General features: G+C 38.4%; 1 protein-coding gene across 1 annotated transcript in view; it reads left to right on the forward strand.

Moving 5' to 3' along the window:
- LOC126326837 (ankyrin repeat domain-containing protein 6-like) overlaps window positions 1-26,556 on the forward strand; it is a 638,792-nt gene that overhangs the window by 585,300 nt on the left and 26,936 nt on the right. The window contains exons 6-12 of the mRNA XM_049995795.1: window positions 599-799; window positions 2,933-3,031; window positions 8,399-8,497; window positions 8,618-8,824; window positions 10,732-10,911; window positions 18,454-18,796; window positions 19,576-19,792. Coding sequence (XP_049851752.1) covers window positions 599-799; window positions 2,933-3,031; window positions 8,399-8,497; window positions 8,618-8,824; window positions 10,732-10,911; window positions 18,454-18,796; window positions 19,576-19,792 — 1,346 coding nt within the window. The remainder of the gene's footprint in view (window positions 1-598; window positions 800-2,932; window positions 3,032-8,398; window positions 8,498-8,617; window positions 8,825-10,731; window positions 10,912-18,453; window positions 18,797-19,575; window positions 19,793-26,556) is intronic.

Below are 26,556 nucleotides of genomic sequence, written 5' to 3' on the forward strand. Positions count from 1 at the left end.
TTAGCAGTATTTCATTCAGTATAATGACTAAGGACACAGGTCTGCAGAGTGTAGCTATATGTTGTTAAACATAGGTAATACTGCTTCTTTGAATTGTTTTCAACTTCTGTTTGGAAAAAGTCAGTCTTCATGTTGTGTTTTCTTGTTAGTGAAAGGTCTTTCCTTCATGTAGATCATGGGATCAGTGCATGGACATAGAAACCATCTTAGGTTCATTGTTCAAAACAGGTGCGATCAGCCTATGAATGGGTTTCTTCAGTTGGTTGGAATGTTTTCTGCAGCTAATCAGGCTACAAGACCATCTACATGAGCTAGACAACACAGACAAGTGAATGAAATGCATCCTGCATTGAAAGGAGCTTGTAATGCTCCAAAATGATTTGCCATTTTGATATTTATTTTTCATGTTGCTTTATTCTCCAAAAGTTAAATGAGAAACCTGGAAACAGATATACGTAAAAATATAAACACTTTCACTAAAATTTTCTTTGAGGAAGAGGGGGAACATGAGCCTGTTGACCTCCTCCTCCACCCTTCCCATTGTATCCATACCTGTTGAGAGAGCTACAGAAAGTGATATGTTTTATGGTTGTTGCAGCATGGCAACACAGCTTTACATGAAGCTAGCTGGAAAGGCTACAGCCGTACTGTAGCAGCACTGGCTCGATGTCGTGGAGTTAATCTTCATCTAAAAAACTGTGGTGGATTTGCTGCTCTCCACCTCTGTTGTCAAAATGGGCATAATCAAAGTTGCCGTGAGTTGCTTTTAGCAGGCTGCAACCCTGACCTTCAAAATAATGTAAGTAATGCTTTCTGTGATGAATGTAATAATGTAAATGTCTTGCCTTTCAAAGATATATTAAACATAAAGTTATCATAGGCTCATTCATTCACTGCAGTCATTTAAACTAGGTGCTATTGCTTGTAATATAATGTCTGCGACACAACATAATGTCTGTGGCACAACAGTTCAAATTTATTTGACTTTATTCAGATAACAATATCTGTTGTGTCTCTCTTCTTTCTTTTATATTGTTTGCAGAATCATCTAAATTTAGTCTTCATCTTTCAGAGTTTTTTTCATTATTCAGTGTACTGTGTTGCAAAATTCACTGTTTTATATTACCTTGATTATCAAGTAATTGTTTGCATTGAAGTATCAAACTTAATGAGTCATTCTTGTGATTGGTGAAACACTTGCAACCATACATTCACATTCCTATATTAAAAACACTTCCTATTTTCTGGACCATCTGAAATGTGTTTCAACCTCCCTCTTATGCCTCACGTGGCAACCTATCACTGGTACTGCTGCCCTCTACACAAACATTCCCAATGTACCTAGCCCATCTTGCACAAGCAGATCAAGAGTTGCAGCCATGAAAATCAGTATAACCCTCTCTTGTAAGTTAATGTGTGCTACACCAGAAGGAAGGCCATGTGCATGACAGCCCATAGCATATACTAACCAATGCGCAACCTCAAATATGAAAGCTCAGTCTCAAGCATGTATTTGATTTCCACGACACACATGATCTCAAATTATCAGTAATTACTCATGTTATTGGCTACCTGTTGTTCACTTCTGTACCCAATCACACCATACCTTTTTGTACATTATTTCTTTTTGTCTACATTTTGTGAATTCTTGTTCTTTTTCTTCCTTGGCTGCTTCTTCTCTATTTTTACCAACTTAATTTTCCTGTGTTGCTTTCTATTTTCATGTCATTCTTGCTTCTGTTACAAAAGAGTTCTTTATCACCTATTACTTGGCAGCTATCCTCTTGACCATATATAACACCTCAGGTTCCAAAATATTCCATCTACAGCTTTTGACCTATCTTATGTATCAGTTAGAGTGTTTCAGGTTTTAAAATTTATCGGTAGCTTACAAGTCATCATTGATTTCCCCTTAATGAGACATGAGTGACCTTTTTTCTGATTAGTCTTTCTTCCTTCAACCATTAACTCTTTTTTTTACTATTGAAGAACCAATGCCTTTAAAAGTTGACAGTTTTGTTTGGATAATATAGAGGGTGATCAGGTACAGTGTGAAAAGCTTGTAAGTGTGTTGCAGGGTAGGTTTTGCTGAGAAATGTTTGTCAAGAAAAAAATTCAATACAGTGTGCCATTTCTGAATAAATGAGCATTGAAGTTACCCAATCAGGTCACTGCATGCAGAAATTCAAGTGGCCAGCCAGATACAATTAGTGTCCATTGTTCTTATAGTGAGATTGCTCAGCCTTTGGCTTGGGTTCGATCCTTACTGCAACCCTAGGGCCAATTTTTATACTGGCCGCTTGTTTGGTTTTAGAAAACCAAACTAAGAACACATTCTATAACACTGCCTCTGGTGTGGCATTTGAATTTGTGTGTGCAATGGCCTGATTGGCTAACTTCAATGTCAGTTAACTCAGAAGCAGTGCTACATATCAAATTTTTTCTTAAAATTTATTTCACATCCCAACCTATTCTGTGACACTCTTAGAAACTCTTCAGCCTCTTTCTAATCACCCTGTATGTGTGTTCATCTCTGTTGCCTTTTGATAAGTCCAAGTCAATTGTATGGGTATCTTTATTTGACTGAAATCCAGTTTGATGATCATTTCCCAATTACATATTTGGATCATTTTGTCATTTTGTATCACTTGCTGTGAAGGTATTGCTCCTTGCCAGATAGTAAAGAATCTTCTCTTTTATGGATTATGGCATAGCATGCACATTAATCCAAAATTAGTTTCAGACAGTTAAATAACTATTGATGATTCACTCTGCACCTTCACACACTTGGAAACAGTCAAAAACTTCATAGTAAAAAGTCCCCTTTTGTTTATATTTCTTACATTTTTGCCAATGTATATAACCATTTCACGTAACATTAAGCATTTTTTAAATTTCAAATACATGTCTGCACGCTGTTCTGTTTCCACAGTATGGTGATACACCACTTCACACAAGTGCCAGGTATGGACATGCTGGAGTAACAAGAATTCTTATTAGTGCCCAGTGCCATGTTTCAGATCAAAACAAGGTAAGTCGCAGCTATTATGGCTGTTCCTATTGCTGGCATTGCTGTATTTGGTGTCCCACTTTAATTACATAAAAGCTTTTTAAGGGTAATTGTGATACAGTGACCACATGCCAAAAAAATTAAATTCTGCTTGCTTTGCACTTAAAATTATCATGAGTGTGACAACGTGCATACAGAAATACCAAGCCAATTCTTTCCCTTGTCCTTCTCCAAATGAGCTTGTGCTCTGTCTCTAATTGTCTGTCCTTTCTCACTCTATCCTACCTTCATTTTCCACATTGGAATAAAAATATTTCACAGGCTGCAATTGGATACAAGGCATGAAATGGCTACTCATCTAAAACAAAGTTAGCTACAGACATACTTTATTAACATCTTCATCCACATTTTGTTTAACTTTATGAAGTCTGAAACAGTACAAAGGCAGACATTGGCCACATAACTCATTACTAGTTACACATTTCAAAAATATCTGCCTCCATAAGGAAGGTCATTGATGCATAATTGAATGCTCACACTAAACACAGAGGCAGACCATCTCCAAAGTTAAGCATTTAGCAGGTCAACATATCAACTTAGAGACCATTTAACAATACATATGTGGGCTGCAGGGTAGTAGTTTATTTTCCAATTCAAGGAAGGCAACGACATCTGATCACCCAGAAAAAGCTGAATCTTTTCTGGTCCCATACAGAAGCCACCATTCCAAGTAATTACCTATGCTAACCACACTTCACAGACAGCAGAACGACACCACCATTCCATAATCAAAACATCACTAAAGGTACAGCAGTTGTTTATACAAGCACACTTTTAAACATATAAGATGGTCTATGCAGATGTGGCAATGAACAAAAGCACTGGGAGTTGTTGGGTGAGGTGTTTGTCATCACAACAAGGTTGCGCAAACCTGTCCGATCTCCTATGTGCTGGACAGACACATTTCCATCTGTTTGGCCCAACAAAGGATCCACTTTGTGAGGAACAGTCCCTGGAGAATGGGGAGGTTATTTATGCAGCAAGATGGTTCTGACATCAACCAGACCTACAGGCAGAAAATGTGCTCCTGTTTCTTTGCAGTGTCACTGGGGACAGTGTTACCACATGAATCCAGAGTAATTCAATGCATGTATTATTTGTTGGTGCATATTTGACTCAGAGGACTCCTGATGTCAGTCATATAGTGCACACCTGGATTGTTATTGAGAGGGGGCTATGTGTGTACCTTGACCTTTGTTGCTACCAACTACTGTGAATCTGAGCGGATACTGAATGTTAACATCTACATCTACATCTACATCTACATGACTACTCTGCAATTCACATTTAAGTGCTTGGCAGAGGGTTCATCGAACCACAATCATACTATCTCTCTACTATTCCACTCCCGAACAGCGAGCGGGAAAAACGAATACCTAAACCTTTCTGTTCGAGCTCTGATTTCTCTTATTTTATTTTGATGATCATTCCTACCTATGTAGGTTGGGCTCAACAAAATATTTTCGCATTCGGAACAGAAAGTTGGTGACTGAAATTTCGTAAAAAGGTCTCGCCGCGACGAAAAACGTCTATGCTGTAATGACTTCCATCCCAACTTGTGTATCATATCTGCCACACTCTCTCCCCTATAACGCGATAATACAAAATGAGCTGCCCTTTTTTGCACCCTTTCGATGTCCTCCGTCAATCCCACCTGGTAAGGATCCCACACCGCGCAGCAATATTCTAACAGAGGACGAACGAGTGTAGTGTAAGCTGTCTCTTTAGTGGACTTGTTGCATCTGCTAAGTGTCCTGCCAATGAAACGCAACCTTTGGCTCGCCTTCCCGACAATATTATCTATGTGGTCCTTCCAACTGAAGTTGTTCGTAATTTTAACACCCAGGTACTTAGTTGAATAGACAGCCTTGAGAATTGTACTATTTATCGAGTAATCGAATTCCAACGGATTTCTTTTGGAACTCATGTGGATCATCTCACACTTTTCGTTAATTAGCGTCAACTGCCACCTGACACACCATACAGCAATCTTTTCTAAATCGCTTTGCAGCTGATACTGGTCTTCGGATGACCTTACTAGACGGTAAATTACAGCATCATCTGCGAACAACCTAAGAAAAATGCTCAGATTGTCACCCAGGTCATTTACATAGGTCAGGAACAGTAGAGGTCCCAGGACGCTTCCCTGGGGAACACCTGATATCACTTCAGTTTTACTCGATGATTTGCCGTCTATTACTACGAACTGCGACCTTCCTGACAGGAAATCACGAATCCAGTCGCACAACTGAGACGATACCCCATAGCTCCGCAGCTAGATTAGAAGTCGCTTGTGAGTAACGGTGTCAAAAGCTATCCGGAAATCTAGAAATACGGAATCAACTTGAGATCCCCTGTCGATAGCGGCCATTACTTCGTGAGAATAAAGAGCTAGCTGCGTTGCACAAGAGCGATGTTTTCTGAAGCCATGCTGATTACGTGTCAATAGATCGTTCCCTTCGAGGTGGTTCATAATGTTTGAATACAGTATATGCTCCAAAACCCTACTGCAAACCGACGTCAATGATATAGGTCTGTAGTTAAATGGATTACTCCTACTACCCTTCTTGAACACTGGTGCGACCTGCGCAATTTTCCAATCTGTAGGTACAGATCTATCGGTGAGCGAGCGGTTGTATATGAGTGCTAAGTAGGGAGCTATACTATCAGCGTAATCTGAAAGGAACCTGTGACTTCTGAAATTTTCCCGGCGTATTTGTTCTTCTAATAATTTCCGGGTATGCAGCCGGATCCCGTCGACATTCTGCCACGATATTTCGGCCCAGAGACGTCCGGCCATCATCAGGTGAGTACACAACTACTGAAGAGCCCAGGTGCAGTCGCGCGAGAATCGGTATAAATACCGCGACTGCACCTGGGCTCTTCAGTAGTTGTGTACTCACCTGATGATGGCCGGACGTCTCTGGGCCGAAATATCGTGGCAGAATGTCGACGGGATCCGGCTGCATACCCGGAAATTATTAGATGAAAGGAACCTAATCGGTATACAATCTGGACCTGAAGACTTGCCCGTATCAAGCGATTTGAGTTTCTTCGCAACCCCTAAGGTATCTACTTCTATGAAACTCACGTTAGCAGCTGTTCGTGTTTCAAATTCTGGAATATTCCATTCGTCTTCCCTGGTGAAGGAATTTCGGAAAACTGCGTTCAATAACTCCGCTTTAGCGGCACAGTCATCGGTAACAGTACCATCGGCACCGCGCAGCGAAGGTATTGACTGCGTCTTGCCGCTTGTGTACTTTACATACGACCAGAATTTCTTCGGATTTTCTACCAAATTTCGAGACAATGTTTCGTTGTGGAACCTATTAAAGGCATCTCGCATCGAAGTACGTGCCAAATTTCGCGCGTCTGTAAATTTTAGCCCATCTTCGGGATTTCGCGTTCTTCTGAACTTCGCATGCTTTTTCCGTTGCCTCTGCAACAGCGTTCGGACCTCTTTTGTGTACCACGGGGGATCCGTTCCATCTCTTACCAATTTATGAGGTATGAATCTCTCAATTGCTGTTGTTACTATATCTTTGAATTTGAGCCACATCTCGTCTACATTCGCATAGTCAGTTCGGAAGGAATGGAAATTGTCTTTTAGGAAGGCTTCTAGTGGCACTTTATCCGCTTTTTTAAATAAAATTATTTTGCGTTTGTTTCTGATGGGTTTGGAAGAAATGGTATTGAGCCTAGCTACAATGACCTTGTGATCACTAATCCCTGTATCAGTCATGATGCTCTCTATCAGCTCTGGATTGTTTGTGGCCAAGAGGTAAAGTGTGTTTTCGCAACCATTTACAATTTGCGTGGGTTCGTGGACTAACTGCTCGAAATAATTTTCGGAGAATGCATTTAGGACAATCTCAGAAGACGTTTTCTGCCTACCACCGGTTTTGAACAAGTATTTTTGCCAACATACCGAGGGTAGGTTGAAGTCCCCACCAACTGTAACCGTATGAGTGGGGTATTTATTTGTTACGAGACTCAAACTTTCTCTGAACTGTTCCGCAACTGTATCATCGGAGTCTGGGGGTCGGTAGAATGAGCCAATTATTAACTTAATTCGGCTGTTAAGTATAACCTCCACCCACACCAATTCACACGGAGTATCTACTTCGACTTTACTACAAGATAAACCACTACTGACAGACACAAACACTCCACCACCAATTCTGCCTAATCTATCTTTCCTGAACACCGTCTGAGACTTTGTAAAAATTTCTGCAGAACTTATTTCAGGCTTTAGCCAGCTTTCTGTACCTATAACGATATCAGCTTCTGTGCTTTCTATTAGCGCTTGAAGCTCAGGGACTTTTCCAGCGCAACTACAACAATTTACAACTATAATTCCAACTGTTCCTTGATCCAAGCACGTCCTGTAATTGCCAAGCACCCTTTGACATTGCAGCCCATCCCGCACTTTCCTGAGGCCTTCTAACCTAAAAAACCGCCCAGTCCACGCCACACAGCTTCCGCTACCCGTGTAGCCGCCAGCTGAGTGTAGTGAACTCCTGACCTATTCAGCGGAACCCGAAACCCCACCACCCTATGGCGCAAGTCAAGGAATCTGCAGCCAATACGGTCGCAAAACCGTCTGAGCCTCTGATTCAGACCCTCCACCCGGCTCTGCACCAAAGGTCCGCAGTCGGTTCTGTCAACGATGCTGCAGATGGTGAGCTCTGCCTTCATCTCGTAAGCAAGACCGGCAGCCTTCACCAAATCAGATAGCAGCTGGAATCCAGAGAGAATTTCCTCAGATCCAAAGCGACACACGTCATTAGTGCTGACATGTGCCACCACCTGCAGCTGGCTGCACCCTGTGCTCTTCATGGCATCCGGAAGGACCCTTTCCACATCAGGAATGACTCCTCCCGGAATGCACACGGAGTGCACACTGGATTTCTTCCCCTCCTTAGCCGCCGTATCCCTAAGGGGCCCCATTACGCGCCTAACATTGGAGCTCCCAACTATGAATCACCATGGCTCCCATTCCTTTTAATTTCTCATAAGGTGCATGTCCGATAAGTCAGTGCCAACAAGCACAGAAAAACAAGTGCAAAATACAACTAGAAGTTACTGCACTTCATTTGCTCACTAGCATGTATATTGAAACATGCATATGTATATTGAAGCATGCATATTGAAACTAGTCACATTTATCTTCAAAGCTATTGTTAACTATTATGTAGACAACAACAAAACATATTTGCCTTCCTTAATTAAAATTTTCTTTAAAATTTTAAAGCAATTATTATGTTAACACCATCACCCATATTGAGCAGTTACGAAATCGTATGAATTTTGACATTCTATTTGCAGAATGGTGACACTGCATTACACATTGCTGCAGCTATGGGTCGCAGAAAACTTACAAGAATATTGTTGGAGGCTGGTTGTGACAAAAGTCTTAAAAATAAGGTATAATGTCAATAAAAGAAATTTTAATCATTTTTTATCCATGGTTCATATTATAATGCAAAAGATTTTTCCTTGTCATTCACATATTTGTATTAAGTCTTATTAGCAAATTTGTTTCAGCAAAATGAGACAGCAAGAGATATTGCTTTACGGAAAGATCTAAATGAAATTCTCTCTATTCTGGACAACTGCCCTGTATCAAGGGCGAATTCAAAGTACACAAAGACTGTCCGTGAGAAGGAAATAAAGAATGATAAGAAACGGGAAAAGAACGAGAGTGGGACAAGTAGTAAAGACAGCAGCACCCGTCACAAAGATAAGAAGAAGGTTCGTTAATATCTGTTATTTCAAGCTTATTGTTGCGTCAAACACATAATTGGTATTTAAATGTGCAAGCAGGATGTAAAAAGCAACTTGATTTATTGCTTTTGAACAAAATTGTTATCTATGTTCATTCTTACAAGAAGGATGACATTTTGGGTTCCACAGGGTTTTTTTTAGGCTGAGAGTACTATTTATATGATTACTTATCCAATGTTGCAGGTGTTAGATAATAAAAAAATGTAACAGCGTTTTTATTTAGTATCCATGAATAGTGCGACAAGCTACAAATATTTTATTTACGTTTATCAATTTTTTATGGATGAAATATTCATTCATCAATAATATTTGTTCTTGGATTAGTGGTAGTTTTGGAAAACATAATCTTAATAGATGTTCCACTTGTTAATGTTCTACGTCACAGTTTTCTGCGGTAACTCATCATTTAAAAAGAAAGCAACTATTGCATGAAAGTAAACAGTGGGAATAACTTTTGATATTCACCCACAAGTGTATAGTACTTAGCAAGATAGATATGTGCTTATGAAATTTGTCATAAATAGTCCATCACAAATTGAGAAGAATAATGAAGAATAATAATATCCACTGCTGCTACATTAGAAGAAAAAATTACATTTTGTCTCATCATTAAGACTGTCAGTGGCTGACAAAATGGTTGAATATGCAACCACAAAAATCTGTGATTATTTGCCCAATAACAAAGTTTGCATGTAGTTCACGAAACATATTTTCAGTTTAAATTGAAATTGCTTATTCTGGACTATCATTCCCATCTGTAGATAAATTCTTAATTAAAACTAGTAGCTTGTTTAACACGGAAGAAAATTGTGTTACAGTGTTGCAGATTTTGAGTATGTTTCACTAGTAGCATGAGTAATATATTCACTTTTATTAAATATAAGACACTGTGCTTTTATTTAATTTTTGCTTCATCTTGGGTTATCAGTTATCTAACTTGGTATATGATTTCCTCTCCTATGCTTCTATCTTCATCTAAAAGTAGGACTTACACCCAACACCTTCAATTATTTTGTTTAATATATTCCAGTCCCTGTCTTCCTCTACAATTTTCGACCTCTCCAGCTCCCTCAAGTACCATGGAAGTTGTTCCCACCCCTGGATGTGTTAACACATGTTAGACCTCCTGTCCCTTCTTCCCTTCCTCACTGATTCTGTAAAGAACCTAATTTCTTATCTTATCCATCCACTGAATATGTAGCACGCTTCTGTAAACCTTACCTCAAACATTCTGATTCCTTCTTTTCTGGTTTTCACAAAGACCATATTATCTTCTGAATCACATTAAGCTCCAGACACATATTCTCTGAAACTTTTTCGCTCAAATTAATGCCTTTCTCTGATACTAGCAGGCTCCTTTTGCTCTCTTTACCTGTGTTAGTTTGCGTTTTATCTCCTATTAGCTTCATCTTCCTTGTGTTATTTTTTTCCAAGCTCCTTTTGGTCTCTTTGCCTGTGTTAGTTTGCTTTTTATCTCCTATTAGCTTCATCTCCTTTGTGTTATTTTTTTCCAAGATAGCAGATGTCCTTCACTTTATCTACTATGCGGTCCTCAATTTTTATGTTAAGCTATCACTAATCCCATTTCTGCCCCTTGTCATCATCCTCATCTTTTGTTGATTTACCCTCAGTCCATATTCTGGGCTCATTAGACTGTTGATTTGAGTCAACAGTTCCTGTAATTGTTCTTCATATTAATTGAAGATATCAATGTCATCAGTCAAGCTTCTCATTGATTTCCTTTCACCCTGAGTTTTAATTCCACTCCTAAACCTTTCCTTCATTCCTTCTTACATCTAATCATAATTTAGTCAACTTGTGTTTTAAAGGATAAATTGTTACTTGTATCAACAGTAAACAACTTTTTTTTCCAGCACAAAAACACCCATAAGGTGCACTTTGAAAGGCCAACAGGCAAGCAGTGGTCACCTTATGGATGTCATTACTTTCCAGATCCTAAAGCATTTCCACAACCAAATCTGGATTCCTTACCACAAGAGCCTCTGAAAAAGGGTGAACAATATTATCTAGATTTAGCTGGAAACATTCGAAAGGTAAGAAAACAAATCATCAAAGGTCTCCAGTTCCTATATCGCACCATATATAGGATGCTTGTTTTAACTTGAGATAACCAAATATATCGAAAATGTTGCAGTGTAACACACTTGATTCTACATTTAATTTAGGATGTAAATGTAAAACTTGGTGTTTCAGTGGCTAATTCTGATTTTCAAACATTACTTGAGTGTTTGCAAATGTGATTGTGCAGAGGATAGGCAGTAATGGGATGGTTGTGTCTGATGGTCAGCAACGCAGGTAAGGCATGAGTCACACTGTACTGTGCATGTTCAGAACAGACTAAGCATCAGTGGAGGTTGTTTATGAGTAGTGCACACTTCTTATTTGCATTCAGAGGCCAAGGTTAATGTGCAATGAAAGACCTAACAGAGTTCCAAAGAGAGCAGAATGTGGGGACCCGATTAGCGGGAGCATCAGTAACCAAGATAGCCAACTTATTGAATGTTTCAAGATCAACTGCTTCAACAGTCATGACAGCCCAGACAAAGTGTGGGAAGACATCATCACGTAAATGTGATAGTGGATGCAAATCAAAACTAAATGACAGAGATTGTTGTGCGCTAACATGAATTGTGTCAAAACAACACAAAACTACGGTGACTAAAGTGACTGCCAAGCTCAATAGCCAACTTTGGGACCCCGTATCTATCAACACCATCTGCTGAGAACTCCATAAAGCAAGTGGATGAGCTGCTATATCAAAATCATTAGTGACAACAACCAATGCAAAGGAGCATAAAATAGGATGTCAGGAGCATAAATCCTAGACAGCATCAGTGGAAACACATCATATGGTCCGACAAGCCAATGTTTTCATTATTTCCAACATCTGGCTGGATTTATGTCTGGAGAATGCCAAGAGAAGCCTGCAATTTTGATTGCTTGATTCCAACAGTTAAGCATGGGGGTGGAAGTTTGATGGTGTGGATATTCATATCATGGTATTCTGCTGGTCCCATCATTACTCTCAAAGGCCATGCTACAGCCAACAATTATGTGAACATGTTAGGTGATCAGGTGGACCCCATGATTCAAATGTTGTTCCCCAACATGATGCCATATTTCAGGATGATAATGCACCCATTCATATAGTCAGGACAGTACAAGTGTGGAATGAGGAGCATACAACTGAACTGTGGTCTCTTCCCCAGCCAGAACTTCAACATTATCAAACTCTCGTGGGCAGTATTGGAGCACAGACTCCGGAGTAGATTTCTGCCTCCCTCATCACTACAGGATTTAGAAGAGGTTCTGATCAAAGAGTGGCATATTATTCCACTGGAGACTATACAATCATTATATGCCAGTATTCCATGAAGAATTACAGCTGTGTTATGGGAAAATGGATGTCCAACCCATTATTAACAAACCATTCCCAAGTAAGTACAGGTGTTTACATTATTTTGTCTATCCCTTGTACAATAAACATATGACTAGACATTGACATTTGTGGCAAGCAAGCTACTCATATGGCAATGTAGTTTTCTTTTTTGTGGTTGTAGTGAGTCACCAAACAAAGAATGCTTGATTTTAGTGGCCATCCTGAAATACTGCCATCAGGGTGACTGATTTTGGCAGGTGTTTCCATCCAGCTGTCATAAATATTGTGCTGACTACTATGCAGCTACCGACAGAATACAAACCACAACCATTTTAATCAGGTCAAATGTCCTTGAAACGAGTGACAAATGGTGAGGCAACAAGACTCCCCAATATCAAGCACCCCAATGGAAACAGACCTGGATCATGCTTAAGATAGTTTCTAACAAGCTATTGAAACAGCTACCTATATTGTACTGTACAATCAAATTTGCAATACTAAAGTACATTCTGAACATAAATATCAATTATTAGAACAGAGGTTTACATTTACAACACAAATGAAAGGTAGAATCAAATGCATCAATTCTTAATTGCAAAAACGGGAACACTCAATATTTGTCAATTGAAGTATCACCTACTATGAATGTAAACATCGGTCTGAGGTAACTGTACATATTTTATGGCTTAGAATCTGGATATGCAATAAAAATATTGGGGGGGGGGGGGGGGGGGGGGGTGGCTCCCATCTTAAAATACAAGGTTGAACCTGCCCACAGAGGAGTGGTATTAGGAGGTGTCCAGTTGCAGCTCAGATGGATGTCCCCTTTACTAATTTTAATTTCTCATATAGAGCATTGTTTTCATATGATGGATCATTTTTGTGATATTTAGATGCCTCAGGTTAAAAGAAACACCATGTATATATTGTCATACTTATACTTTATGGGAATGAGGGAGAGAGGAGGAGAGATGGATTGCCTCATATTGTAAAAAAGCCTATCACTGTGTTAATGGGTGCAACAAACCCCAATAAAGCTGCATAGATTGGACTTTTGATTCACTTGAGAAATATTCCTGTCCACTGCCCCACATTATCTTTTTGGCTACATTTGATGCCATCAGCCTCTAAAAAATGAACAGTTTGAAGGCAGAGTGAAAATTCCTTGGCTGGCACAGAAATTGTGGTGATGTCAATCAAGTTTTGTTTTTGTGATGATGATACATACTGCATAACAATATAATTGAATGTCAAATTAATCTTTGAAGCATTTTTCTTTATATGCATTTTTGAAGAAGTTACATTGTGAGTGTACATTTTTCCTTTCAAATGGATAAACTCATGTACCGTATCATTACGAAATGAACTGTCCTTGGAAAGTCAGAAATTTGTCTGAAGTTGGTGAAGGTTTTTTAAAACACACACACACACACACACACACACACACACACACACACACACGAGTAATTCATAATGCTGTCTTCATTACAACATATTGTGTAAGTTTAATATGTTACCTCTAGTAAATGTGCATTCATCCATGAATAACATCAAGCTCAGGAATTGTGGCTGAGGTATGCATTGTTGTAAATACCACTACGCAAACTGTACCCGTTGTGGGCAGTCCTCCTCTCGTAATGCCTGGACCCTCTGCAGATGATACGGATGGAACCAGGGTTCATGGACAAGATGCCACACAGCTCTTTTATCCATGTGCAGCACATGTGCCACCTGCCGAGTGCTGATGGCTGGATCCTCTTTGAACACTGTCAGCACGTCCTTCTCCAACCATAGTCTTCGAGCTATGCATGGATGAACCGCATCATGTTTTGGCATTTATCAAAGGCAAACAGTAGACTGGGGATAGTATTTGCAAGTACCAAGAACCAAATGCTACTGAACGAACACATTTCATGCAGAAAATACTTACATCCTACTTTATGGATTCTCTGGGGCATCTCTCAATGGGCACGAATGTAGATATGTGTGCTTGGGGAAAAGCTCCACATACAGTCTTGCAACAGCTCTCCCATTGCAATCCACTTTTCCATATGAAAGCAGAATGTTGGTCATTTCCACAGCTGTGTACTGATACATGTCACACAGCTGTTAACAATGTTACTGCAGTGGCAGATCACAATATGTTTGCACTAGGGTGTCACAAGGGCCATATGGAGGAATGTAGTGCATGCACAGAAATGTTATTAGGCTCAGGTTGTCCAAGTCGTACACAGCTGGCTAAAGGATTGCATATATTCCATATTACAACACCACAAATAATCGAAATAAACTGTCTGAACCATTCATTCTCAGGCTTTAACACTCTCCAGTGCACAAGCCATTCATTTCCGAATATGGGTTTCTTCTTGAAAACCAATCAGTTTGCCTCGCTGCACAACATACTAAACATAATTTAATACATTGGACAAGGGGCCGCAAATGTCAGGAAATACCCCAAAAGTTGATGACAAATTTTGAACACTTAACGTCTCCAGATGTACTTCACTGCATGTGGAGCAGTGTAGCCTATCAGTTTGTCATCATTGACCATCCCAACCCAAGAAGGCTCTAGGCCTACATTTGCAACTTTCAGGCATGGGGCTCAAGGTTTGAGTTTTGTGTCTGGCAGGCAGTATTTTTTTGCATTGCATTAGACAATTACGTGCTTACATTGAGGTAAGATTAATTATTTTATATACTGGTCTTGTGGTTTCCATTGGTTAGTTGCAAAGTTTAGCACAACAAATACGTACTGTATTGCATCACAAATAAGTAATGTCTGTAAACAAAAAAGGGGGACAAAAGGAAAGAAATAAAAAAATTAGAACAGCTTTTGCTTGGATACAGGGAGGCCAATAATAATGTAACTTCTTAGTTTATGATAGATCACAATTACAAAAGAATATTGAAAAATAGAAGCAACGAAACTGGTGTTCTACTGTTTTAAGTGTGGAACGTCAGACCCTTAATGAGGCGGGTAGGTTAGAAAATTTAAAAAGGGAAATGGATAGTTTAAAATTAGATATAATGGAAGTAAGTGAAGTTTGGTGGCAGGAGAAGCAGGACTTCTGGTCAGGTGACTATAGGGTTATAAATAAAATATCAAACAGGGATAATGCAGGAATAGGTTTCATAATAAATAAAAAAAATAAGGACTTGGATAAGCTACTATGAACAGCACAGTGAATGCATTATTGTAGCCAAGACAGATACAAAGTGCACACACACCACAGTATTGTGAGTTTACAAGCCAACTAGCTCTGCAGATGATGAAGACATTGAAGAAATGTATGATGAGATAAAATAAATTATTCAGATAATTAAAGGGAATGAAAATTTAATAGGAATGGGAGACTGGAGAAATTTGATAATAGGAAAAGGAAGAGAAGGAAAAATAGTATGTGAATATCAGCTGGGGGAAAGGAATGCAAGAAGATGCCACGTGGTAGAATTTTGCACAGAGCATAATTTAATCATCACTAACATTTGGTTTAAGAGTTTTGAAAGAAGACTGTATATGTAGAAGAGACCTGGAGATATCAGAATGTTTTAGATTGTTTATATAATGATACGACAGAGATTTTGGAATTAGATTTTAAATTTTACAACATTTTCAGGGGCAGATGTGGACTCCGGCCACAATTTATGGGTTATGAACTCTAGACTAAAACTGAAAAAAACAGCAAAAATGTAGGAATTTGAGGAGATGGGACTGGATAAACTGAAAGAACCAGGGTTTGCAAAGAGATTAAGAGGAAGCATCAGGGAACAATTGACGAGAATAAGGAAAAGGAATGCAGTAGAAGAAGAGTGGGTAGCTTTGACAGATGAAAAAGTGAAGACAGTAGAGGATCAAGTAGCCTAAAAGACAAGGCTTATTACAAACCCTTGGGTAACACAAGAGACATTGAATTTCATTGATGAAAGGAGAAAATATAAAAATGCAATAAATGAAGCAGGTGAATGGGAATACAAATGTCTATAAAATGAGATTGACAGGAAGTGCAAAATGGGTAATCAGTAATGGCTAGAGGACAAATGTAAGGATTTAGAAGCACATATCACTACAGGAAAGGTAGATGCCACCTACAGGAAAATTAAAAAGATCTTTGAAGAAAAGAGACCCACCTGTATGAATATCAAGAGCTCAGGTGGAAAACCAGTCTTAAGCAAAGAACAGAAAGCAGAAAGGTGGAAGGAGTGTGTAGAGGGTCTATACAAAGACATGTACTTGAGGGTAATGTTATGGAAATGGAAATGGAAGAGAATGTAGATGAAGATGAGATGGAAGATAAGATACTGTATGAAGAATTTGACAGAGCACTGAAAGATCTAAGTCAAAACAAGGTCCCGGGCGTAGACAACATTTCCTTAGAGCTACTGATAGCCTTTGGAGAGCCAAACATAACAAAATTCTTCCATGTAGTGAGCAAGATGTGTGAGACAGACGAAATGCCCTCAGACTTCAAGAATAAAATAATAATTCCAATTACAAAGAAAGCAGGTACAAACAAATGTGAAAATTACCGAACTATCAGTTTAATAAGTCATGGCTGCAAAATACTAACATGAATTCTTTACAGATGAATGGAAAATCTGATTGAAGCTGACCTCTGGGTAGATAATTTTGGATTCTGGAGAAATGTAGGAGCATGCAAGGCAGTACTGACCCTATGTTTTGTCAAAGAAGACAGGTTAAGGAAAGGCAAATCCATTTATAACATTTGTAGACTTAGAGAAAGCCTTTGTCAGTGTTGACTGGAATACTCTCTTTCAAATTCTGAAGGTAGCACGGGTAAAATACAGAGAGCAAAATGCTTTTTACAGATTTTACAGAAACTAGATAGCAGTTGTACGAGTTGAGGGGCATGAAAGGGAAGCAGTGGTTTCTCTAACAAATTTGAGGTTTGCTGATGACATTGTAATTCTGTCAGAGACAGCAAAGGACTTGGAAGAGCAGCTGAATGGAATGGGCAGTGTCTTGAAAGTAGGATATAAGAGGGACATCAACAAAAGCGAAGCAAGGATAATGGAATGTAGTTCAATTAAATCAGGAGATGCTGAGGGAATTAAATTAGGAAATGAGACGCAAAAGTAGTAGATGAGTTTTGCTATTTGAAAAGCAAAGTAGAGAGGGTATAAAGTGTAGACTGGCAATGGCAAGGAAAGTGTTTCTGAAGAAGAGAAATTTGTTAACATCGAGTATAGAATTAAGTGCCAGGAAGTCTTTTCTGAAGGTATTATATGGAGTGTAGACATGTACGGAAAAGAAACAAGGGTTATAAACAATTAAGGAACAATTAAGACAAGAAGAGACTAGAAACATTTGAAATGTGGTGCTACAGGAGAATGCTGAAGAAGCATGAGTAGTTCACATAACTACTGAGGTGGTACTGAACAGAACTGAGGAGAAAAAAAAAATTGTGGCACAACCTTAGTAAAAGAAGGGATCCATTGGTAGGACACCTTCTGAGATATCACGGGATCACCAGTTTAGTACTGGAGGGAAGCATGGGGGGTAGAAATAACATAGGGAGACCAAGAGATGAATTCAGTAAGCAGATTCAAAAGGATGTAGAATGGAGTATGGAGTAGTTACTTGGAGATGAAGACACTTGCACATGATAAGAGTAACATGCTGAGCTGCATCAAACCAGTCTTCAGACTGAATACCACCACCATCACCACCACCACCACCACCACCACTACATTTATTATCCACTTTTGAGATATTTCGCAACATTTGCGGCCCCCTCTACCTTATATTAAATTACTCAACTCAGCATCATCTATGTCACTTCAGGGGTATTTAAATGTTAATATTAGAATGAGAGAGGAGAGAAAGAATATCATAGCTCTATAGAGACTGTGGCTATGACATTCCATATTTTGCAATACATATACAAATTCAAATGTAACTATATTAATTTTTCTAGGATCACGTGCCAATAGACATCCAGAGTAACATAATGTAATCAAAGCTAAGCCAACATTTTGGAAGAAGCTTCTTAAACACGCTTAACATCTCCACAAGGAGATTTAATTTTGCAGGACATCAGCCCATTATGACCAGTCTCTTCGATTCCCTGCCAAAAGTTGTCTGTGTGAAAACAGCATTCATACACTTTAATATATGTCTCTGTGATTATAATAGTTTTTGAAATTTCTGTTAATGCTGATATTTTCTCCATGACAGGGCCCAGTAGGCGTTGGATACACATGCTACTGTGCCCCATTTTTCCGGCACATGGAGGCCCGGCTGGACCGAGATAAACAGGAACTGAAAGAGCATATCGATCAGGCTCATGAACGACTCGATCGCAAAGTTTCAAGCTTGGAGCGCCGTACACAGGGCCGGTTATCTGAACTAACACGCTGTGTTGAAGATGGACATGCACTGTGCGAGTCACGACATCGTCAGCTTGAACAATGGCTTGCACGTTCTGGTCCAGGAAGACATTCAGAGCGCATGGTATCAGCAAGAACACCATCACCCAATATTGTAACTAGAGCTCGCAGCTTGGAGAATGTATTGGATGGTATTTATTCTTCCTATTCACTTTATGCATTAAGAGTTTTCAAATATATAGTTATGTTAATTATATAATTTACCCTAGCTCACAGTGTAAATCTAATGGAGTATTAGATATTTGTAAATGAAAAGTACAAAAATGTGAATGTTCTACAGGATTTGATGTTGAAATCTTTTGTATAGCTACAAGAGCTTCAATTTTAAAGGCATTCTCTAAAGAGAAATGTAAACTAACAAACATAGTTAATCAACAAGCTAAATGGGTGTCTCTTCACCATTTCCAAAATAATGTTACTTCTGTTGTACAACACTTGCTCATGCCACTACTGCTATTGACCTTATCACTCTCAGAAGCTGAAAACTTTAATAATTCTAAATAATCAGCAATAATGAAATTTTAGCTACAGTGAATATTTTAAAAACAAAATTTCACGAATTTACAGTCAAATTTTTATTTTGCAGTTGTATATGTTGCATTTCATCTTAGCTTGACCATTTTTGCTAATTAGTTTGATATTTATTTGGACTAATGCATAATTTCTATGCTGTCATTGAACATTTCACTTCTTCATTCCATGTGGCATCCATTTGTAGTGCAGAAAATATAGTCTCATTTTTCTGTTAAATTGCAATTATGGATTCTTTCTGTTACTACCTGCTGTTTTACTTTTTTTTCTTTTTACTCAACAACTGATGTAGTATGTTTGATATTTCAGACAGCATTTTAAAATGTTAATATAATGTACTTTTTGTTTCATATCATTTCTAAAAATGCTTGATACATAGGTGGGGTGGAGCGATTTGGTGAGCCTCGTGAGCATAATCGTAGCTATGATGCTCTGCTGGATGAAAATTGGCGAGAACAGTCAACAAGACAGTCTGCTGAGGTGCTGCCTGATGTTGATGTGTGCTACGATTACGATGACAGACACGATGGCAATCAGGGATTTGAAACCATACTCAACAAACGTGCTGCGATATATGGTGACTCGCTCACTTGCAGGTTAGCAGTTATTTCATATGTGCTGTTCTTTTAAACTATCATAACACCTAAACAAAATTCTTCACCTCTGCAGAAAAGTAAACAAATATTTGGCAGTAATTGTAGGTATTAAACAAAAACTACACCAGTGCAAGTGATTTTGTGAGGCTTCATTTAAGAAAATGAACTGGTCACAATGGTAAAGATAAATGAATATTGCAAATCTTTAATTAAGATTTAACATCTGTAACCTCCAGAACGAAATTTTCACTCTGCAGCAGAGTGTGCACTGATATGAAACTTCGTGGTAGATTAAATCTGTGAGCTGGACCGAGACTCAAACTCGGGACCTTTACCTTTCATGGGCAAGTGCTCTACCCAAGCACAACTTATGACCCATCCTCGCAGCTTTAATTCCGCCAGTGCCTCCTCACCTCCTACCTTCTGCTCTCCTGCAGGCCTGGCAGGCAAGTGCTAGTGTAAGACAAACGTCCCAAGTTTAAGTCTCTGCCAGGAAGTTTCATATTAGCACACACTCTGCTGCAGAGTGAAACTTCCATTCTGGAGACGTCCCCCACACTGTGGCTAAGCCATGTCTCTGCAATATCCTTTCTTCCAGGAGTGCTAGCTCTGTTACTTCTGCAGGAAAGCTTCTGTGAAGTTTGAAAGGTAGAAGATGAGGTACTGACAAAATAAAAGCTGTCAAAATAAAAGCTGTTGAGGACAAGGCGTGAGTCATGCTTGGGTAGCTCAGCTGGTAGAGCACTTTCCCACAAAAGGCAAAGGTCCCAAGTTTGAGTCTTGGTCTGGCACACAGTTTTAATCTGCCAGGAAGTTTCATCTACAGCCTCCTCAGTACCAAGCAGCTGCCTCAGCCATGATTTTTCTTCTTCATTAGTATCAGTCCAAATGTCCTTTACACCATTAAAATAATTTGAATTATCCTACCCAAAACAGTTAATGTAAGAAAATAATTACAGTACAAAATAAACATGAATTAAAAAAGGCATCTGTAATTGATTGTGACATGCATCAGTAGTTTCTATATGATGTACACAAGTTATTCCTGTGTGCCATGCATCATTCAGCTACATTTTCATGTAACATAAAAAATGATTATTACTGCAAATGTGAGGTGATAAGTAAAAAAAGTTGCCACTCATCTATTTAAAGTTGCTCCTGTGGTGTAATCTTTCAGATACATAGAAGAGACTTATTTTTATACAAGATCAACCTCTTCCTATATAGATAAAGATGATACTTTTACAAAAGTTCTCTTCTTTCTTAAGTTTCACCACAATCATTAGTATTGTTAGTTGTTGCTACACTAATCTCAGATTAGTTATCTACGTGTGAAGTATAGTTATATGAACTTGTTATATAATGAATAGAGATAACAACAATTTCTGCTTGCCCATTGGGAGTAGATAAAAGCACACATCAGTTATAAAAATGTTGTTAGCTTTTAGATCATGGTTAAGAGATTTTATTTCAAGTACCCTACTTTGCATTAAGGGTAGAATATTTTGGGTGTGCCCCAGAAAAGTATGATGGGACCCTTGCTGCTCATGTTGTATATTACTGACCGTGCAGACAATATTAATAGTAACCTCAGGTGTCTTGCAGATGATGCCGTCACATGTAATGAAGTACTGTCTGAAAGAAGCTGCATAAATATTTAGACAGTTCTTGATAAGATTTTGAATGGTGCAAAGATTTATAACTTGCTTTAAAGCTCAAAAATTTAGAACTATGCACTTCATAAAACAAAACAAAAAACATAGTATCCCATGACTATAATATCAAAGAGTCACTGTTGGAATTGGCCAACTCTTACAAATACCTAGTAGTAACACTTTGTAGGGATATGAAATGGAATGATTAGATACACTCAGTTGTGGATAAAGCAGATGGTAGACTTCACTTTATTAGTAAAATACTGGGGAAGTGCAATCAGTCCACAAGTAGATCGCTTACAAATCACGCGTGCAACCAGTTCTAGAATACTGCTCAAGTGCGTCAGACCCATACCAAATAGAACTAACAAGTGATATTGAATGTATACAGAGAAGGGCAGCACAAATGTTCATCGTTTTGTTTGGTCCATGGGAAAGTGTCACAGAGATACTGAAGAAACTGTACTGGCAGACTCTTGAAGACAGACATAAACTATCCTGAGAAAGTCTACTAACAAAGCTTGAAGAACTGGGTTTAACTGATAACTCTAGGAATATACTATAACCCTCCACTTATTGCTCACGTAGATAAGATTAGAATAGTTACAGCACAACTAGAGGCATTCAAGTAATCATTTTTCTGGCGCTCCATTTGTGAATGGAACAGAAAGAATTTTAATAACTGGTACAATGAGATGTACCCTCTGCCACACATTGCACTGTGGTTTGCAAAGTATAGATGTATAAGGTGGTATAGTCTGTAGTGTGTAACTCTACTCAGTCTTTTGATTTATTAACTGGCAGTTTAGTCAGTGTGTCTTCTCTTGCATGTGGATGCCATCAGTTCTCTGAAATGAGAATTTATAATCCTATGTCTCAAAGACCCTCCCAACTATGACCTGAGTGTGCTGCAAATTTAAATTCCATCTCTCTTTTATTTTAGTCTTACAGAAGTAAGAGCTAAGTTAGTATAATTCTAAGTGCGTCTACTGTATGTCTGCAGTTACCAGATAAGTGGGAGGCAGAGTGAATTGACACATATTTCGGGGTAATTCCACCCATTGTGGAAAAAGAGGAAGTATGAGTACTACCTTTTTGTTACAGAAAGCTTTACTTTACTTACACAAAATATTCTACAATTATCTTGATTATCACATCAGTTCTCCACAGAAGGAAACTTTCATTTTGGCATTGAACCATAGATTGTGCCTAAGACATTCTGTTCCATACTTTTTTCTACAGGGAAGACAGTGTAATGAGTGTTGCAGGAGAAATTCTGTTGAGCTCGAAAAAAAATGTTTGGAGGTATTAGCATTTTTATTTCTTCCATTAGATTGGTCGTACAAGGATGGTTTGAAAAGTTCTCAGAATCACCACGAGAGGTCAGCACTAGCGCAATGAGTTGCTCACGTGATATTCATTGGACTGTTGCCTGTAAAAACATGCCATGTCAGGGCTCTTGGAAAAGAGCTGTGACAGTGGTGTGGCTCTGTTGTTGCTCACATGTAGTGATTTGCAAAGATGGAAAAAATTGAGATTCAAACAGTGATTAAGTACTTCATAAAGAAAGATATGAAAGCAAAGGACATTCATGCTGATTTCCAGAATACACTGGGGGACTCTGCTCCTTCATATTCATCTGTTTCCAAGTCTACAAATGAATTTAAATTTGGTCAGGAGAGCTTAGATGATGATCCGCACAGTGGTCGGCCAAGATGTCACTACTCCAGAAATCATTGCAAAAGTGTGCAAAATGGTAATTGAAAGCACATGAAATTGCTCATGCTTGCCAGATTTCATCTGAAAGGGTATATCACATTTTAACTGAAGAATTAGAAATGAAAAAATTATCTGCAAAATTGGTTCCGCGACTCTTGATACTGGATCAAAAGCATTTGCGATCGCTATGGCAAAATTACATGAACTAAGGCATGAATTGTTGCCACGCGCACCTTATTCACCTGATATTGCTCCATCAGACTTCCATCCTATACCAAAACTGAAAATTTTTCTTGGTGGGTGAAGATTCACTTCAAATGAAGAATTGATAGCCGGAGTTAACAACTATTTTGGAGGCCTGGAGGAACATAGTTGGACCCTGTCCATTAATCTACAAGGATACTACGTTGAAAAATAAAAAAATGTTTCAGTGGTGTAAGTACTTTTTTTCTATTCCGTTCCGAGAACTTTTCAAACCATAGAGGTGGTATGTAGCCCCTGGGCAATTTCACTCTGTCCCAGGTTCGATTTCTGAGAGATTTTCTACACTTTAGTTTTTTCATGAGAGTGGTTTTCATTGCCCAATTACATAGTTTAATTCAGTACCTGTTCACTAGTTATCTGATTTACCCATCTAATACTCAGCATTTGTTAACAATTCCCTCCCAGAAACACTTTTCCAGCTAGTGCCATTCTGAATTTTATATCCACCAGTTACTTTTCTGTTCAACTTACAAAAAACCTTTACTAGTTTTCATTTCCTAACCTAATTTCCTCAGCACCACCCGATTTCATCCAACTACATTCCATTACCCTCATTTACTTTTGTTGTTTCTCCATATAATCTCTTTCCAAGACACCATTCTTGCCATTCAATTGGTCTTCCAAGTCCTTTGCCATTTCTGACAAAATTACAATGCCAGTGGCTTGCCTTAATGTTTTGTTTCTCCTCCCTGAACTTCAATTTTCTTTCCAAGTCTTTCTCTGGTTTCCTTCACAGTATGCTCAATGTTCAAATCGACTAACTCTGGGATGTCTACAACCCAGATTCATTCCCTTACCACCATACACAATTCTTCTTGTTGAATAACAGTACCACAAGTTTTTACATTATTTTCCCCCACCACTTTATGAACTTCACACGTGCTGCAAGAGAATATTATTTAATATTGGGAAAGGAAAAAAAATTGATTTATTCAGACAATGGTAATTTCATGTAATATAAAATTATGATATACAGTTCATCAGATTTGACTCCATAGGATTAATTATGCCCCAGGACAGATGTAATCCAGTGGGGAAAAAAAGGTCATCATCAGTCATAATACCATCCGTATTTTATTGCAGACCTAGATTTCACCCAATAATGCAGCTACCATCAGTGCTATTGATACAAAAAAACACAGGAAGCAGCAGAAAAAAGCACTCTAACCAAGACCCATGTCACAGCTGTACACAAAGCCAATTGCAAAATTTCAAACCATTATAATGAGCGAGACAATACAGTAGTTAGCACACTGGATTCTCATTCGGAAGGACAGCGGTTCAAACCCACGTTCGGCCATCCTGATTTAGGTTTTCCATTATTTCCCAAAATTGCTTCAGGCAAATGCTGGGATGGTTCCTTCAAAAGGGCATGGCCAGAATTCCTTCCCCATTGTGATGGAACCGATGACCTCGGTGTTTGACCAACCCCAAATCACCCAACCACCCTCAGACAATTATAGATACTCATGTACACTCAGCTTAGTTATAATGGCACATATTACACTGTAACTTTAGCATGTACAAGCATAAACGTGTTTAAAAAAAACTTTAATCCTTAGAATATTAAAATAGGAGTAACAAACTGGCATCAAAATTACATTTGTCGATTTTACAATTTATGTGTTACATTTTTGGATTACAAAATAATTACCAATACAAATTTGTGTTGACACTATGTAATGAAATTTTGAATCAGGTGAAAGTAAAATACAATAAAATTTTTATAATAAGCTTGTTAGAAAGTTTCAAAAAACTAAAATACCACACATTGATGTTAAAAACTACATCACAGAGTGTACAATCTGAAATACTGGAGGTGTACCATATGAATACAAACTGTATGACTAAAAATGTATGTTGTCTTTCCAGTATTTGCAGATTGGACACTTTGTAATGAAGTTTTTAATATTAATTAATGCCATTTAAGTTTTTTGAAATTTTCTAGCAAGTATATTATAGACATTTTGTTGTATTTTACGATAATGATAAACTTTTTAACACGTTTTAATGTACCTCATTATAACAAACTCAATATATTGCAATATTTGCCACAACGCCTATTGTAATTTATATGCTGCCAGAAAAAATTGCATTCTACTATTATTATTATTATTATTATTTGAATTAATTTTAATCTCATGTATAAATTTTATCTTCAGTCATTTCTTATACACCCTCTTTGCAGAAAAGTTCCACAACAGGTTTTTTTTTTTATTTTATTTCTGAGTTTGCAGTACTAAAAAGGAACAAATAACATGTTTATGTTACCTAGTATGTGTGCATCCTTGAAATGACCTTGGCCATGTTTCCACATGCACTCACTAGGTGGCAGGGTTGTGCTTAGCAACACACACAGTTCTTGGTGCACTAGTTATAGTGACACAACGGGTGCTGATTGTGAGAAAACAGTGAACATTAAGTTCTACATTAATCTCAGGAAAACCGCTTCTGACACATGGACAATGATTGAGCAAGCATATGCAGACAAGGCACTTTCAATAAGTTGTGTTTTTGAGTGGCACAAAAGATTTAGTGAAGGCAGAGATTCAGTGCAAGATGATCCCACGGCTGGTCGCCCACCTACAGCACGTATCGGTGCAAACGTGGAGTGTGTAAGGCAGTTACTGCAAGATCTTCTTGTAACTGTGTGTCTATATCAGAAGAACTTAATTTGAATTGTGACATGTGTTATAAGATTGTACGTAAAGATTTAGGGAAATGGAAACTTAATACAAAACTCATCTCTTGCACACTTAACAGATTACCAGAAAGAAGAAAGGCACAGAATTTTTGCTGTACTATTCGATAGAGCCAGACATGATCCCAAATTTCTGTCAAAGATTATTTCTGGGGATGAAAGTTGGTATTACCAATGTGTGTGACCCTCACACAAAGCGTCAATGTGCTGAATGGCAGAGTCCTGGATCACCAGCCTTCAAAAAGGTCAAGTGACAACCTTTGAAAACAAAGACAGTGTGGACCACATTCTTTGATAGTAAAGGATTAGTTCACCATGAGTATGTTCCTCCAGGTGAAACAGTGAACCAGAATCTTTACAATCAAGTCTTGATATGTTTGCAACAAGCAATTCGACATTGCTGCCCAGAATTGTGGCTTTTCAGG

Source organism: Schistocerca gregaria, chromosome 2 (genome assembly GCF_023897955.1).
Source record: "Schistocerca gregaria isolate iqSchGreg1 chromosome 2, iqSchGreg1.2, whole genome shotgun sequence".
Classification (NCBI taxonomy): domain Eukaryota; kingdom Metazoa; phylum Arthropoda; class Insecta; order Orthoptera; family Acrididae; genus Schistocerca; species Schistocerca gregaria.